The sequence below is a fragment of the Ochotona princeps genome, chromosome 1 (genome assembly GCF_030435755.1).
Source record: "Ochotona princeps isolate mOchPri1 chromosome 1, mOchPri1.hap1, whole genome shotgun sequence".
Taxonomy (NCBI): Eukaryota; Metazoa; Chordata; class Mammalia; order Lagomorpha; family Ochotonidae; genus Ochotona; species Ochotona princeps.
Window position 1 is genome coordinate 70,054,166 of NC_080832.1, and position 17,018 is coordinate 70,071,183.

Consider the following 17,018-nt stretch of genomic DNA (forward strand, 5'->3'; position numbering starts at 1 on the left):
TCCAGGTTGTTGTGGCCATTCGGAGTGAACCAGCAGAGTGAAGACTTCTCTTTCTTCTCTCTTGCTGTAACTCTTCCAAGTAAATAAATCAATCTTTTAAAAAATTGAACAAAGTGTAGTCTTGGAACCAAATGGCCTATGTACTCATGTCATATTCTTTATTGAATGGAGGTCCCAGGAAGCACAGAATGGGGTTAAATGCAGGGGACAGGAGCTGGCCTTGTGGCTTCTTTGGGTGGAGGCACAGAAAATTAGTGCTCACTATGACTAGCTCTGCCTCACCTCTTCCTGTAGAGCCGCTGAGTACATTTTAACTTTTTTTTTCATTTAAAAATGTTTTCACATAACTGTGAAAGGAGACAAAGACACTGTAGCTTAGTGGGCGGTTTCCAAATGCAAAGGCCACCATTTTTCAAACAGGATGACAGAATAAAGCAGTCAAACAAATAGGTCACCTCCTGGTTGAGTGAGTAGTGATACGCCCTGATCTACTTTCTTTCTTGGGTGGCATGAAAACCCAGCCCTCTCCCAAGGAAGTGGGAGACGTGTTCATTTCACTGTGGAATCACGTCACCATGGGTGCCAGGGAGAAGCTGGATAGCTAAGGTTTCCAATCCCAGCCACATGCTGGACTCCATGGGGAGTCCAAGGCCCACCCCAAAGTGGCCTGATGCTCTGCTCAGCAGCAAGGGCTGGCACTGGGGGCGTGGGAAGCTCCCAGGTGACCGTGACAGACAGCCAAGGCTGGGAATCCCTGGCTTGTGGAACTGTGGTGGGGAGGGCCCGATGCAACACACTCAGAACCACAGACTTGGCGAGTTGATGATATCATTGGGCTCCATGGCCAATGGAGTTTGGTAAAAACACCAGTGCCTTGGCCATACCCTCAGAGGTTCAACTGGGGGGTTTGGGATCCAAGAATAGTGTGCTTACTGCCCTTGCTGACTTAACTGGGTAGCCCTGGCCAGAAACCCAGGCAGTCACAAGCCATCTCATTCCCTTTGCTTTTTTTTTTTATTATTCATTAATTACATTGTATTATGTTCCCTTTGCTTTTTTAACACGTACACTGTGCCTGCGCTCACATCCTGGCCAGGCAGCCTTGCCGGGAGAGCACCAGAGAGCAAAGAGGAGGCACGCACTCACCTGGTTCTTTTCATGGACAGAACAGAAGGCGCTGAGGAGGAGCCGAATGATGGACAAATGGTTATAGCGTGCAGCCACGTGCAGACAGGTGTCGCCCACCTGCAAACAGAAATCCAACCTAAGTCTCGTCTGAGCAGTTAGAAAATCAAACAGAAAAACAACAGGAAAATACCACTTAAAAGCTGGCTGACTAGCAAGTATTCTTTAGGCATGCTGGATGACATGCGTCCTTCCTAACACGGATGCCCACTGCAACACCTGTAGTCCTTGCCGACTTTGCCAGCCCTCCACATGTGGTTGACCAGAACCTCTACTTCTACACCTGTGAAACTAGATGCACGCTTGTGCAAGACCTTCAGAAGACCTAAGGCACCAGTCCTCCCACAACCTGGTAAGGAGGAAGCAGAATTCAGACCAACAGGGCATGCAGTTAGGCTGAGTCCTGGCTACTCCACTTCATTTATTCTCTAAGAGTAGAGTTTCTTTTCTCTCTGGTGCGAGGTCTCTGCAATCCTGGTAGGAGACCCAGATGGAGTTCCTGACTTCCAGCTTCAACCTGTCCTGTGCCAGCCTTTGTGGTCATTTGAGGAATAAAACAGCAGATGCAAGATGTCTCTCATTCTGTCACTGTGCCTTTCAAATGAACAAATAGATCTTTTTTTAAAAAACAGAATTGTGGTAAACCTTGTGGCACAGTGTGTCAAGTCACCACTCGGAGCACCTGTACACATATCAGCATGGCTGGACTTGATCCTGCCTCTGCCTCTTAACCAGCTCTGGGCTAGTGCACATCCCCACGTGGGAGCCCCGGATGGAGTTCTGCACTTTGGGCTTCTACCCAGCCCAGTCCTGACTGCTTGGAGAGTGAACTTCTGGTTGGGAGAGTGTACTCTCTCTCTCCTTTTCAAATAAAATGGAAATAAATGTTAAGAAGCTTTGTTTTTGGGAAGATTTATTTACCTTTTTATTGGAAAGGCAGAATTACAGAGAGAAGGATCTTTCACCCATGGGTTCACTCCCCAGGTGACCACAATGGCTAGAGCTGAGCTGATCTGAAGTCAGGATCCAGGAGCTTCTTCCAGGTCTCCCACACAGGTGCAGGGTCCCAAGGCTTTGGGCCATCCTCCACTGCTTTCCCAGGCCACAAGCAGGGAGTTGGATGGGAAGTGGAGCAGCCAGGACATGAATGAGTGCCCATATGGGATCCCGGTGCATTTAAGGTGAGGATTTAGTCACTAAGCTACTGAGCCAGGCAGTGTTAAGAAGCCTCTAAAGGGTAGTCACTGGGGGGCACTGGAAAGCATCCAGAGAAGCTCAGCTCTTTTGGAGCAGGCACAGACTAAGCTCCACTCCCAACCAGACTACAACAGAAGTGGAGCCGGAAGGCCAAGGCTTTCTGTGGTGTCTCTTGCTATCTATGTCCTGGCTCTGTCTGGGGCTTGATGAATGCTGAGTACAGCTTCCTGCCCCAGACCAAGACGGAGACATGCTCAGAGCGAGGATCTGGGCATTCCAGAACCCTCTTAGGTCAATCTGCTACCAGACATCAAGACCCCAACTAGTGCTATTATTCAGAAAAACGCCCGATTCTCTTGTTCACCTAAGGCACAGGATTTACAAGCCACACAGCTTCTCTGCCACCCTCTAGGGGCAGGAGGCTCGCTCACATGTGCTTTCAGGTTAGACATCCTCAGCGGGGGACACCCCCGATGTCGCTGGGACCTGCCCTCCGCGGACACTGGGGCCTCCCTGGGCGGCTTGCCATCCTGAGGATGCTACTAATGCTATCTGAATGGGGACTTTCCTAAAGCATTACAGGCCTCCTATGCATCATTGGCCAAACACATGGTGGGACAGACCACAAACCGAACTAAGTGGAAAACCAAAAGAAAAAGGCTGGGACAAAAGCAGTCTTTGTAATGTTGGTTCTTCTCCTTGTGTCCCAGCAAAATACCAACACTCCAGAAAGACAGCCCCCAGCACAACCCCCGTTTTACTCTCCAGGTGCCCGGATTTTTTCCCCCGAGGCAGCCACAGAGTGTGGCTCAGTCACCCACGCTGTTTTTGAGGTCGGCCCGGGAACCGCCCAGCAGGAGGACACGTGTACTCTGGCAGTGGCAGTTCTGGCAGGCCAGGTGCAGAGCCGTGTTCCCTGCCTGAAAGAGAAGCGGAGAGAAGGCAGGCCACGTTAGACCTGCACACTTTGTGTGAGGCCGTACTTACTCAGGGTCAAAGTCACCGCTCCTGCCCTCTGTCCCTTAATGCATGGTCCCAGTGGGATAAGGTGCTTTACCATCTGGAATCCACACGGGCTGAAGAGTTCTGTCATAAAACCGAGGTTCCAAGAACTCGCTCTGCCGTGTAGTAACTGTAAGCCACTGAGTGAGGTCCTACAGACATGGGATTGCCTTCCTGGGGAGTGGCTCCCGACCCTCTACCTGAGCCCATAGCAAAGACTGAGTGCCTGGGATGATATTTCTTTCAAAAACAGTTTAACACTTTAGGTATTATTTGAAAGGCAGAGTTACAGACACAGGGAGATACGTAGTTAAATTTACATCTGCTGGTTCACCCCCCAAATGACTGCAATGGCTGCAGCTGGGCCAGTCCCAAGTCAGGAGCTGCTTCTCCTATGCGCCTTCCCAGGCCATTAGCAGGGAGGTGGATTGTAAGTGGAGCAGCTGAGACTTGAATTGGTGCCCATATGAGATGCCAGCACCATAGGGAGAGGCGTAACTTGCTGTGCCATGGTGCCAGCCCCGGTAGACATCTTTTTTAAAAATCATAAAACATTATGCACCTGCGTGGCTTGAAACTTTTCTCAGACTTGGCTTCCTGTGTAACATGGGTAAGATTTGTGGCTGCAGGGCTCAGCACAGGATGGTTTAAAAAAAAAAAAAAGAAAAGAAAAGAAAGCAAGCAAGCAGCAAACCACATCCTGAAAGTACAGTCTAGTGGCTACTGGGACTAAACTTACAGACCTTTTTCAAATCATACATTCTTGCATGTTTCATGAGATATCAAAATCTGAATGTTTTTAACATAAGACTGGAAACTATAAAACTACTGGAGGTAGAGCGAAACACTCTAAGACCCTGGCACAGGTACAGGCAGTGACTGACAAATGAACAAATGGGACTGTATCAGCTAAGACGCTTTTGTCTGGCAATAGAAACTATTAATTGAGTGATGCAACAGACAACAGAATGGGGGGGCAATATTCACAAGTTATATGTCTGATGAAGGATTAATATCCAAAATGTGTAAGGAGCTGAAGAAATTCAACAACAATAGCACAAGCCAGTTAACAAGCATGCAAGGGGCTGGAACGGACATGTTCTTGAAAGAAATACAAATGGCCGAACCTGCGCTCTGGCGGCTCTGTCGCGCTCCGGACTGGGGGCCAACAGAAGTCAGTGGGGTGGAGCCCTCCAGCTGCCTACTCAGGGTGCTAGCTTCCCCACTTCTGGGAGGAGTACTGAGCACACAAAAATAAGCAAAAGCAGACCGGGTCCTGGTTGGTTATCTCCCCTTCCGGTTTCATAACTGCAGTGGGGCTGGGCCTTTGGTAGTGTTGGTCACCACCTGGATCAGAGTATGGCAGGCCTGAGCTCAGAAACCACCTGAGGGCACACGCTGTGAAAGTAGCAGGGCACACCTGAGCCCCTCTGGGGGACTGACTGGCATGGCTGTGCTGGGGGGCGGGGTCAGGGCTCAGTTTGAGCACTTAAGTCCCTAATGGTGGTAAACCCCCACTTCAGGGTAAATGGGGACAGCCATCACCCTAAGGCTGGTCATCAGGGATTTTGTTTTTACCTTTTGTTCTCCCTTTTTTGTTTTACATTGCCTGCAGGCAGGTAGAGAACCAAGGCAAGCTTAGTCCTCAACAACAAAGGGTCAGGGCTCCAAAACACTCCAACCCTGTGCGAGCCCTGGGCTCCTGGCTTGGTGCAGTGTGGGGTCGCTTCTTGGCAGTCAATAAAGATGTAACGAATGAATCAACAGGTGAAATAGAAGGAATCTGAAGGTGCTGGAACTACACTCTACCAATTTTAAAGGAAATACTGGGGTCATCACAGTGAGCAAGTTGCTCCTCAGGGTGGCTGAGTATGATGTCTCAATTGGCTAATCCTCCCCTTGGATCCCAGATGGGTGCTGGTTCATGTCCCAGCTGCTCCACTTTCCATCCAGCTCCCTGCTTGTGGCTTGAGAAAGCAGTGGAGGACAGTCCAAAGTCTTAGACCCAAGCACCCCACGTGGGAGACCTGGAAGAAGCTCCTGACTTCGGATGACTCAGCTCAGGCCATTGCGTTCATTTCAGGAATGAACTAGTGGATGGAAAATCTTTGTCTTTGTAAATCTGCCTTTCCAATAAAAATAAATCTTAAAGAAAAAAAAAGATACTGCTCGGGCTGACTGCATTCCCTATCGGAGTAAATAGGTTTGAGCTCTGGTTCCGCTTCGGATCTGGCTCCCTGATAACATGAACTGTGCGGAAACCAGCAGATGATGAATCAAGCGCTGGTGTCCCTGCTGCCAATGAGGGAGACTTGGATTGAGTTCCTGGCTCCCAGCTTCAGCCTGGGCTGTCCTGGGCATTTAAGGGTGAACCAGTGTGAAAGATCTCTTGACCTCATTTTTTAAATAAAACAAAAATTACATTAAAAATTTGAGAATGAGGCCTGGCGCAGTAGCCTAGTGGCTAAAGTCTCTTGTCTAGCACTCGCCAGGATCCCATATGGGCGCCGGCTCTAGTCCCAGCAGCCCCACTTCCCATCCAGCTCCCTGCTTGTGGCCTGGAAAATCAGTCAAAGGTTGCCCAAAGCCTTGGGACCCTGCACCTGTGTGGGAGACCTGGAAGAAGCTCCTGGCTTTGGATGGGCACAGCTCCAGCCGTTCTTGCCTCTTGGGGAGTGAATCTTGGGGACAGAAGATCTTCTCTATCTCTTCTCCTTATATCTCACTTTCCAATAAAAAATAAATGTATGGGGCCTGACGCAGTGGTGTCCTAGCAGTTAAGGTCCTTGGCTTGCATGTGCCGGGATCTAACCCTGGCTGCCCCACTTCCCATCCAGCTCCCTGCTTGTGGCCTGGGAAAACAGTCGAGGACAGCCCAATGCTTTGGGACCCTGCACCCGCGTGGGAGGCCCAGATGCTCCAGACTCCTGGCTTCGGATTGCCTCAGGCCCAGCCATTGCAACAGCTTAGGAAGTGAACCATGATGGAAGACCTTTTCTGTCTCTCCTCCTCTCTGTATATCTGCCTTTCCAATAAAAAAATAAATGTTTATTTTTTTAAAATTTAGAATGGATTTCAAGCTGTTTTCCCCAAAATGAATATTTTATTTATTTATTTATTTCAAAGAGAATTGATGTTTTTTGGGTTTTTTTTCAAGATTTATTTATTTTCATTGGAAAGTCAGATATACAGAGAGGAGAAGAGGCAGAGAGGAAGATCTTCCATCCAATGATTCACTCCCTGAGTTGCCGCAATGGCCAGTGCTGCGTCGATCCAAAGCCAGGAACCAGGAGACTCCTCCAGGTCTCCCACGCGGGTGCAGGGTTCCAAGGCCTTAGGCTGTCCTCGACTGCTCTCCCAGGCCACAAGCAGGGAGCTGGATGGAAAGTTGAGCAGCAGGGATTAGAACCAGCGCCCATGTGGGATCCTGGCGCATTCAAGGCGAGGACTTTAGCAGCTAGGCCACGCTGCCGGGCCCCAAAATGAATATTTTAAATATCGTTTTTCCCACAAATGGCCTGGGACATGGAAGATACGTGATTTTGTACCCCTTTGTCATGTTCCTCAGCAAATTGGGAACATTATCTCTAAAACACTTAGTAATCTGAAAGAGAGAGACAGAGAGATTGATTGACTGATATTCCAATACATAGGACAATCAGGATTGGGCCAAACAGAAGCCAGGAACTGCATGCAGACCTGCACCTGCTGGGCAGGGTCCCAGGGTGTGCATCACCAAGAAGCTAGATTGGAAGTAGAACATCCGGGACTTGAACCAGCCACCTTAATAGGGGATGCAAGCATCCCAAGCAGTGTCTTAACCTGTTCTCCTGCAAGACTCACACCAAAACAGCGATTTTACTATTAACTCTATCCTATAGTTTGAGCGCACTGTAATTTTAAGTCCCCCAGCATCTTCCTCCTTGCCTGCCTCAGTGGTCACTGCTATCAAGGGCATCCCATTGTAGGTGTTTTTACCAGCAGGTGCACCACTTCCTGAGAACATAGTCCCAGGAGTTACTTGGTAGAAAGACAGCAGTGAAGACCTTTGCCTGTGATGCTGCCATCCTATGTGGGCACCAGTTCATGACCCAGCTCCCTGCTTATGACCTGGGAAAGCAGCAGATGACGGCTCCAGTCCTTGGAATCCTGCACCCACATGGGAAACCCACAAGAAGCTTCTGGCCTCAGACTGGTTCTGCTCCAGTCATTCTGGGGGAGTGACTAGCAGATAGAAGATTCTGCTTCTCCCTCTCTTTGTACTTACTTCTTTTTTTAAAAAAAGATTTATTCATTTTTTATTATAGCCAGATATACACAGAGGAGGAGAGACAGAGAGGAAGATCTTCCGTCCGATGATTCACTCCCCAAGTGAGCCGCAATGGGCCAGTACGTGCCAATCCGAAGCCAGGAACCTGGAACCTCTTCCAGGTCTCCCACGCGGGTGCAGGGTCCCTCTCCTGCTTTCCCAGGCCACAAGCAGGGAGCTGGATGGGAAGTGGAGCTGCCGGGATTAGAACCGGCGCCCATATGGGATCCTGGGGCTTTCAAGGCGAGGACTTTAGCCGCTAGGCCACGCCGCCGGGCCCTGTACTTACTTCTTTAAAGTAAAAGTACACTGAACTCAAAGGAAGGAAGGAAGGAAGGAAAAAAAAAAGAAATTAAGAAACAAAGGAAGGAAGGAAGACAAGACTACACTGATTTGTAAGGCTCTACTTTTGTTAAGCTGCCTCCCGGAGGGTTGTTCACCTCTGACTGAGCTCACATCACTGCAGTCACACTAATGCTGCCTGTCATCACTCTAGGTGCCTTTGCTGACACTTGTAAACTGCCAGTTCTCTATTGCTGTATTTAAAAAACAAAACAACAATATCAAGAGGATGGGGGCAGCCGACAGGGGCCTGTCCCCAGGATTCTGGCACTGCAGTCCTGGAGTAGCTATGCTTTTCCCTGCTCTGCACATGGACCTCCTGCATGGGCTGGGGGACCACTTGGCCTGGTTCTCACATCCCTCTGAGCTGTGGCCCATCTTGCTGAGGCCCCACCCTCCCCACAGCCTGGCAACCCCAGCCCAGCCCCCACCTGTGATCCTCACCTTGTTCTTGGCAAGTACGTTTGCTCCTGCTTTAATGAGCAGCTTGGCAGACTGGCTGAAACCGTGCCAGGACGCTTCATGCAGGGCTGTATTCCCATCCTAAGGGACACATGGGGGACAGGGCACACCACTCAAGATCCAGTTCTTCTCAGGGTCATCAACACTCCCCTGGATGCAGAGAACAGCTGGAGTGCCAGTTCTCCACATGCCCCCCTAAGAACCACATGTGGGAAAAGCCATAGTTACCACTCGAAAGCCACCTGGGCACAGGGTGTCCCATGGCTGCCTGGGCACCAGGCCTCCAGCTTCAGACGCGGGCTGACATGAGTTCCCACTCTTTGGGAAGCAAACCACCCAGTCCATGCCTTCACAGCTCTGCCCCTGGCACCAAGGAGGACCCACAGAGATGGGCCAAAGGAGGAGTCCAAGAGTCTGAGCGCCTGACAGGTGGGTCCCCGCTCCCACAAATTTCTAAATCAAAGTTGAATTTCATCCAATTCCATCCACAGCATTCCCAGCAGCTGAGCAGGCCCTGAGGAAGCAGTGGTCTGTGAATAAGCTCAAGGATCCTCAACATGCAGTTTGCAAACAAAAGCCAATAAACATAGCTCAGATTTGCTTCCCTCGCTACAAAGGAAGAAAGAAATATTCCTACTTGCAATGAATTTAGTGGGATGGGAAGAAAGCTGTCCTAGGGGAGGAAGAGGGACAAGGGACCGTGGAGACCTCCCATGCTGCTCCAGGTCTAACCCTAATTGGGATTGGGATCAGGGTGAGAGTCAGGGTTGGGGTCAGGGTTAGGGGCAGCCTGGTCTGGATCAAGGCTGGTCACCAAGGGGCAGTGCAGATTCTCCAACTATGTCAGAGGTCCCCATTGGTGGCCCTTGAGACTTTCTGGAAATATGTACAAAAAGTCACACCCCAATGTTGGTGACATAGTGGGAGTCTAGGGTCCCCAAGGCAGAGTAGGGTCTGGGGAAGGGTGACTAGAAGCCATCAGACAAGGGAGAAGGACCCTAGGGGTCCCCGGTGAGGGTGCTCGGGACCAGCAGCTTTTCCACATGGGGGCGCACAGGGCAACGTAGCAATCACCTGTGCTCTTTGTGTCTATTCTGCATGAACACGAGGTTTACAGGGACGGGATGACATTTCCTTGTCAAGTTCCAGATTTTAAGATTGAGAACTTCAAAACCCTGGGACAGCATAGAGCATGTTATTCGGATTTCTTAAGGAAAATTTGTTTTGTTTCCAATAGAAAGAAATCAACTTGCTCACTTATCTATAATAATAATAATAATAATAATAATAATAATAATAATAATAATAAGAGGAAGAAGCAGCAGCAGCGAACTCAAGGGACTCCTACTCCCCTGGCTCCCACAGGTCAGTTTTCCTAGATTTTTTTCTTTTACTTACATTTATGTGTTTTGTCACTGGTGCCACAGAATAGGGGGAAACAAAAACAGGAACAAAATCAAAAACAAAAAAATGGCTGGCTGGGGTGCCAGATTCTCTTTTAAAGGAAATCTGGCTGATCTTCTCATGCTGGCCCATAAATGGCAAGACTCAGAAATGACAGTCCTGAGCTCCCTGGAGTGCCCTGCCCGCCCCCTGCACCTCACCTTGTCCTGCCTGTCCAGGGCACAGCCCTCCTGGATGAGTGCCGCGATGACCTCCGTGTTCCCCACCACTGCGGCCCGGTGCAAGGCGGTCTGGTCCCCCTGTGAAGTGACAGAGGCAGTCACAGCGATCAGCTCCCCCAGCACAGTCTTGCCTTCAGACACAAGGACAAATCATGGCTGCTCACGAACAGACCAGTTACTGGCTGAAGGGCTCAGGCACAAGGCATGCTTGGTGGCCATTAGTGTATGACACACACTGGCTTAGCCACCTTCTTCCTAAACCCAAAGAGGCCCTTAAGCCAGTGGCAATTGGGGTCTGCAATGTCAGCATCCCATATGGGCGCTGGTTTGCGTCCTGGCTGCTCCACTTCTGATCCAGCTACCCGGGAGTGTGCCTGAGGAAGCAGAGGAAGATGGTCCAAGCGCTTGGGATCTTGCCCCTGGCTTTGGCCTGGCTCAGCCCTGGTCTTTGTCACCATTACAGATGGAAGCTCTCTTTCTCTCTCCCCCTCTCTAACTCTGCCTTTTAAGTAAACACATCTTTTTGTTTTGTTTTAAAGGCCAATAGCAAGAATAGCCTTCCCTTGGACAATGTCAGAATAAGGGTCAGGATTCTCCTGTCATTAGAGGGACATAGTTGTCCAATGTGTGAAGGATGGGAGTGGGAGCTGGGCTGGGCCAGCAACTCCCGAGGCCTCTGGCTTGCAGGATGCTCACCCTGCTGCTCTGTCAGCTGGTGACATTAGCAGTGTCATTTGGTCACTGACTCCTGCTAGCCAAGAGCAAGGCAGGGCTCTGTACTGCCACATCTGCGCACGGGGTGACTGCAGCCTGCCACATGAGGCCTGTTTCCCAGCTCCTCCCTAAGTCCTTCCTGACTTAGGCTACAGGTTCACCCATTTCCTCAGCGGATCAGATTCCTGGGAGTGAAGATTTTTTTTTCCTCCTTCTGGTGCTATAGGTAACTTGGTTCCCGCAAATGCAGTGGAAAGAAGGACAAAATGCTCCCTGAGGTAAAAAGGTCAAGGCTGTTACATGAGAGTCCTGAAGTCTGTAAGAGCACACCAGATTTCTGCCATAGAGCCAGAAGTCAAGTTGGCACAAATCCGATGGAGCTCGTGGTCCAGGCTTGTAAGGTGTGATGGGTGACAGAGTGGCAGTTTTGGAAAAGAATGGGCACAGGGCAAGGGAGTCGGGGCACCTGGGCTGCACACAGCTCTGGGAGACACCCACAACCTTACTGGGACGCAAGAGCTTCACCTGTGCAAGAAAGGGGTTCGTGCTCCCTTCTCTCCTGTGAGTTCTGTCTAAAAGATGCTGCTGGGCTGAGCGCAGCAGGTGCAAAGGTGAGGGGGGCTGACAGGTCGTCTGAGAGAGGATAGATTATGATGAGAAAACCAATGGAGATACTTTCCCCAAGAGGGACCCAACTCCCTGTAAGTGACCTGACTAGAGTCTGCAAATACCAATGCACATGAAAGTCATTTACGGGCAATAGTTCTGAAGTTCAGGGAGAGTCCCCTTCACTTGGAAATGCTTGAGCTGGTAAAGGTTATGTGTATCTGATTAGAGCAACAAAAGTCTCAGTCCTGAAGACCCAAATACATACATACATATAAACGTATGTATGATGTAAGGCATTGCGGAGTAGTGGTTTAAGCCACTGCTTGGGACACCTGTATCCCAGAGTGCCAGTTTGAGGCCTGGCTGCTCTGGTTTCCATGTAGCATCCATCTATTGAGGCTAGGACGGCAGCAGAAGTCACCCGCCATGTGGGAGCCCTGGCTGGAGTCCCGGACTCCTGGCTTCAGCCTTGGCCACTGTGGCCAGTTGCAGAGTATGAACCAGTAGATGGATAATTTTTCTTTGTGCTTTTCAAGTAAATAAGTCTTGAAAAACGAATTAATGAGTCTTTTTTTAAAAATACATATGGGGAGGTAATTATTTTTTTCTCTATGGTTTTACATATTTTCCAACATTTTATATTTAACTTCAAGTGTCAGGAAAGATGTATAGTGTTCAAGAAAGTTTGCGGTGGCATGCTCAGGCTTCCAAGCCGATAACTGTGATGTCACCCACTGTCTTCCGTCGGCACTGCCTTCACCTCCCTGCGCCTTGGCTCCTAGACTCTCAGTCCCATTACCTACTAGGCTGACGCTGGTTTCCATCTCTCTAGCTTCTCAGACCTAGCCAGAGCACACCCTCCCTGGGGTCTACGAAGTCAAACAGTGACCCAGGCACTGCACGCATGGGGGACGGGGTGCATCTCAGGGAAAACGATGGGAATGGGGGAGGTTGTCTTCAAACAGTTCAGAGAGGGAAGGCGTTTGGTGCAGCAGTCAAACCCTTGCTTGGGACTGCACACCCTGTATCACTGCGCCTGCGTTGAGCCCCAGCTCATCTGCTTTCCTGAAAACACATCCTGAGAGGTGGCAGACAATGAAAGGCTCACATCCTGGGCCCCTGCCACCGCTGGAGGAGACAGGAAGTTCCTGGTTCCTGGCTTTGACCTGTCGCAGCCCTGGCTCCTGCAGCCATTTGGGCAGTGGAGCAGTGGATATAATATCTCCATTTCTCTAATAAAATGAAGATTAAAAAAAGAGCAAAACTAATTTTAAAAGAAAACTTGACATAAACTGCATATTATGAAAGAATTAAGCACAGATTTCCAAGTCTTTTGCACCAAAAGAAGCTTATTCTGTAAATTCCATTCTCCAGGAGCTTTTTGACTTGCCCTCATATTTCTAGACAAGATTTACTTGTCCAAAGAAGCGATCATGAGATATTGCCTAAGTCTTAACTTTCTAAGACTTTCATAAGAATGTCTAAGGCTTCCTAGTTCTCCATCAGATGGTGATGGATGCTCCTAAAAGGGACCTCTTGTAATTATGGGCCTGCTAAGATGGTGCTCTGTAAGCAAGCATGGGGTACTGCTAGATTTCCAGTTGTGGGGTGCTGTCAAGATCCCAACAGACTGCAGACACCCCTTGGACCAACGACAAGATCCTTTGGATGTGATGAAGCTTAGCACTGTCTGTGTTGTGTGAACCATGTAGGCAACAAGCTCTGTGCACATGGCTCATGTCAACCACTGTGATGTACGTGTCACATGAAAGACTTCATCAGTTAGCGCTCAGATCAAATGTTGCCCCACAGCTCCCAAGCAGCCCAGTGAATTATGCATGGAGGCAGTCTTGGAGCTTGCATGGCACCATCCTGTGTGACTTGCATCAGTTGCCTACTGAGCATGCCTGCCTCAAGCCAACTGTCTTCCAGGAGACCCCAGTCCAATGCCATTGGCCAGATCCAACTGCAGACCAGTTCTCATGAGTGAATCTCCTGACAGACCTCCAGGTGATCTCCCAAGACCTCACTCAGAGCCTGGGTCCCAGCTTTCTTGGTCAGCTAAATGCTGCTGTAAAGGCCCAAGGCAGCCTCTGCTGCTGCACCCCCTCACAGCTAGCTATGCTCAGTTTGACCGTAAGCTTTGTTAACACTCGCTGTGATGGGTCTAGAGGACTAGGACTTTCACTGTCTTTATCTGGCTTTTAAAAACTGACCACTTCTTGGGGCCTGTCAGTGGCTCAACAGGATAGTCATCTACTTGCGAGTTCTGGTATTTCATATGGGTGCCAATCTGCATCTCAGCTGCTCCATTTTTCATACAGCTCTCTGCTTGTGGCCTGGAAATATTTCAACAGTTACTTAATCTTAGTGGAAAATTGGTCAGATAACTGACCCTGCTGCAGCCAATGGTCTCTGAGTGAGGTTGGGTGCATTGTGTTCTGAGGTGGAGTAGGTCCAAGGTGATACTCCAAGGCATCTCTGCTTGAGGTCTCCTGGAGCCTTTGATTCTCACTGCAGTAACTTAAAAGTGGCCAAGTTTGGGGTGTGTGTTTGTTTATTAACAGAAAGACAGATTTACAGAGAGAAGGAGAGAAAAAGATCTTCCACTCACTGGTTCACTCCCCAAATAGCTGCAAGCCAGAACTAAGCTGATCCAAAGCCAGGATCAAGAGCCAGGAGCTTCTTCTGGGTCTCCCACGTGGGTGCAGGGTCCCAAAGCTTTGGGCTGTGCTTGACTGCTTCCCTAGGCCACAAGCAGGGAGCTGGATGGGAAGAGGGGCTGCTGGGTTCAGAACTGGTGGACCCATATGGGATCCCAGAAGATGCAAGGTAATGACTTTAGCTGCGAGGCTGCACTGGGACTTATCTTATGGATAATTCTAACGTGGCCAAGCCAGCCAATTCTGGGTAACAGACTTGGGCCAGAATTCAAATAGGCAAGTCCTCTTGCAACCTGTGAAGGCAATAAGCTTAGGATGGCCTTAACACAGACCAGGTGTCCCTTTGAGGTTGGGGGTTGCATCTTGATGGCATCAAGTTAAGTGGCTCAGCATAGTGCTTTAGGTGCTGTCAAAGTCCAAGCAGTAATTGATGACTAACTAATGGAAGGAAGCATAAAGAAAAATGTTGCAGCTGAAACTGAAAAGCCAGCAACCTGGCATTTTGAACTGGAACATGCTGACCCATTTGCAAAAGTACATGAGCTGCCAGGTCTCAGTTTTTCTGAGACGTTGATGATGCTTTTTATGCAGGATTAAAAAAAGAGATTTATTTATTTTTGAAAGGCAGATTTACAGAAAGAAGGACATACAGAGAGGAATATCTTCCATCCGCTACTGACCTCCCAAGTGACTCCAATGGCTGGAGTTGAGCCGATCCAAAGCCAGGAGGTTCTTCTGGGTCTCCCATGCGGTTGCGGGGTCCCAAGGCTTTGGGCCATCCTCTACTCTTTTTCCAGGCCATAAGCAGGGAGCTGGATGGGAAGTGGAGTAGCCGGGACATGAATCATCATCCTTATGGGATACTGGTACTTGCAAGGTGAGAATTTAACCAGTAGGCTACTGCGCTTGGCCCTACACAGGAATTTTTAAGAGCTTTGTAACCTTTGAATCTAGGTGATTGTTATTAAATACGTGTGATGTTCTCTCCCACACAGTGAAAGAGTGAGCAGAGCATTTGCAGATTCACAAGTTTATGGAAGAGAGCCCAGTCATGCCAGGGTAGAGGACAGCCCTGCAGGTGCACAGGCAGACATGCCACAAGGAAGCTCAACACGGAGTAGGGGCACAAAGCAAGTTGCTGACCTCATTGTCTCCCTCTGATCTTCTAGGGTTCTTGCTAGCCTTTCTTCTCTGGTTTTTCTTATTTTTTTCTTCCTTCAGGTATGTTTCTGTGGCCACAGGGTCCTGGACTATTTCTGAGGTTGGGGCCGTGTGACTGCTCATGGACCAATCAAAGATGGCATCAGGGCTCCTCCACTCAGAGTGGGCAGGATTGGCAGGAAGCAAGAGAGAACTGGCTGCTGGAGTTGCATACTCTAAAGAACTGGTTTCCACAGGTTGGATTTCATAATAATCCCACTCCAGGCCACTGGAGGTCATTCTTCCACTAATTCTCAGGCTTTCCCATGCCAGCAAGATCAGTATCTGCAGAATATGAAGTGAGGAGTGAATTCTTCACAATGTTATTTTTTTTCTGTTTCTCCCCACCATCCAAGATAGGAATCTTGTGAAATGATTTTTTTCCTCTAATAACTCATCTCCTAGTTTGTTTATAGAACACCCACAACATTTTCTTCCTCATACTGTTGTTCACTTCAAGCCTTTGCATCAATCATACAGAAGGAAAGCACGGATCACACTGGCAGGTGTACAACTCCAGAAGAGGTGAAGGCCACTTCTGCACTGTCTACTCCCAGCTGTTTGCACAATTTGCTTTGGAGTTGTGTTTTAGTTTTAAGTTATACGTACAAGCAATATGTATCATGTGTCCAGAGCAAGGGGAAAAGTGCAAGAAAACAATGGCAAGGAATGAAAGAGGGTGGCTCCTGTCCGAAGGCAGACCTCGCCTCCCTTCAACTGACATGTCTGTTTGGCTCCCTTATGAGAACTCTGGTCTGTTTTACTTTCTACCTCACCTGATGGAGACTGTCGCATTTCTAGGACATCGTACGGTTTGTGTGCATGAGAACACAGTGACACTTGAAGCTTAGGACTCAGTGCAATGGTGTGAAGTGGTATGGTTCAGCCCGCCTGGCCTGGTGCTCTTGCCATTGTGGCAAGTAATGGGTTGCACAGCGAACACCAGATGCACCCCAATACTTTAGAACAGCTCAGCCTTTTTACTGTCAGAATCTCCCTCTCCCTGTATTTTCATTCCTGTCACCTACTGATATGATGTAGGTCAGGAAGTCTAGAATGGCTACAGTGCAGAAAAATAAAAATCAACTGCTGAGAACCAAATCAGCATCTTTTGCAAACTACATCCTGATGATCCAAGAGACTCCCAAAATAACTAGAGATTAATGAAAAGACACCGACGGGGGCTAGCGTTGTGGTGTACCAAGTTCATCTTCTACCTGCAGTGCCGGCATCCTATATGGATGCCGGCTTGAGTCCTGCTTGCTCCACTTCTGATCCAGCTCTCTGGTAATGGCCTTGGGAAAGCAGCAGAGGTTGGTTCAAGACCTTGGACCTCTATACCCATGTATGAGACCCAGAAGAAGCTCCAGGCTTCTGGCTTTGGAACCCCCTAGCTCTGGCTCTTGCAATTATTTTGGGAGTAAATCATGGATGGAAGGTCTGTCTCTGCTCCTCCCTGTAATTTTGCCTTACAAATAAAAAATCTTTAAAAACAATAAAAATGACAAGATACTAATGGCCTTCTGCCCATGCCAAAGACAAAGCCAGGCTTAGCCATTTCTTGGCAAATGCTGTCCTTCCCACATGTCAGCCTGTTCACCAAACACATTGGTAAGTCACACCCTAGCAAACCTGAGTGTCTGACATTTGAAAAGCAGTCAATAACTAGACATACTAAGGATGCATCTGGAAAAGCATTGGTAAGTCCAA

General features: G+C 49.0%; 1 protein-coding gene across 5 annotated transcripts in view; it reads right to left on the reverse strand.

The window, feature by feature from the left end:
- ANKRD6 (ankyrin repeat domain 6) overlaps positions 1-17,018 on the reverse strand; it is a 189,671-nt gene that overhangs the window by 16,299 nt on the left and 156,354 nt on the right. For 3 of the 5 annotated variants that reach the window (XM_058660841.1, XM_058660848.1, XM_058660846.1), the window contains exons 4-7: positions 10,102-10,200; positions 8,480-8,578; positions 3,204-3,302; positions 1,147-1,245 (exon numbers count right to left, since the gene is read on the reverse strand). In XM_058660841.1, the coding sequence (XP_058516824.1) occupies positions 1,147-1,245; positions 3,204-3,302; positions 8,480-8,578; positions 10,102-10,200 (396 nt within the window). Of the gene's footprint in view, positions 1-1,146; positions 1,246-3,203; positions 3,303-8,479; positions 8,579-10,101; positions 10,201-15,251; positions 15,594-17,018 lie in introns of all 5 variants that reach the window. The other 2 variants (XM_058660832.1, XM_058660839.1) reach the window with 1 other exon arrangement.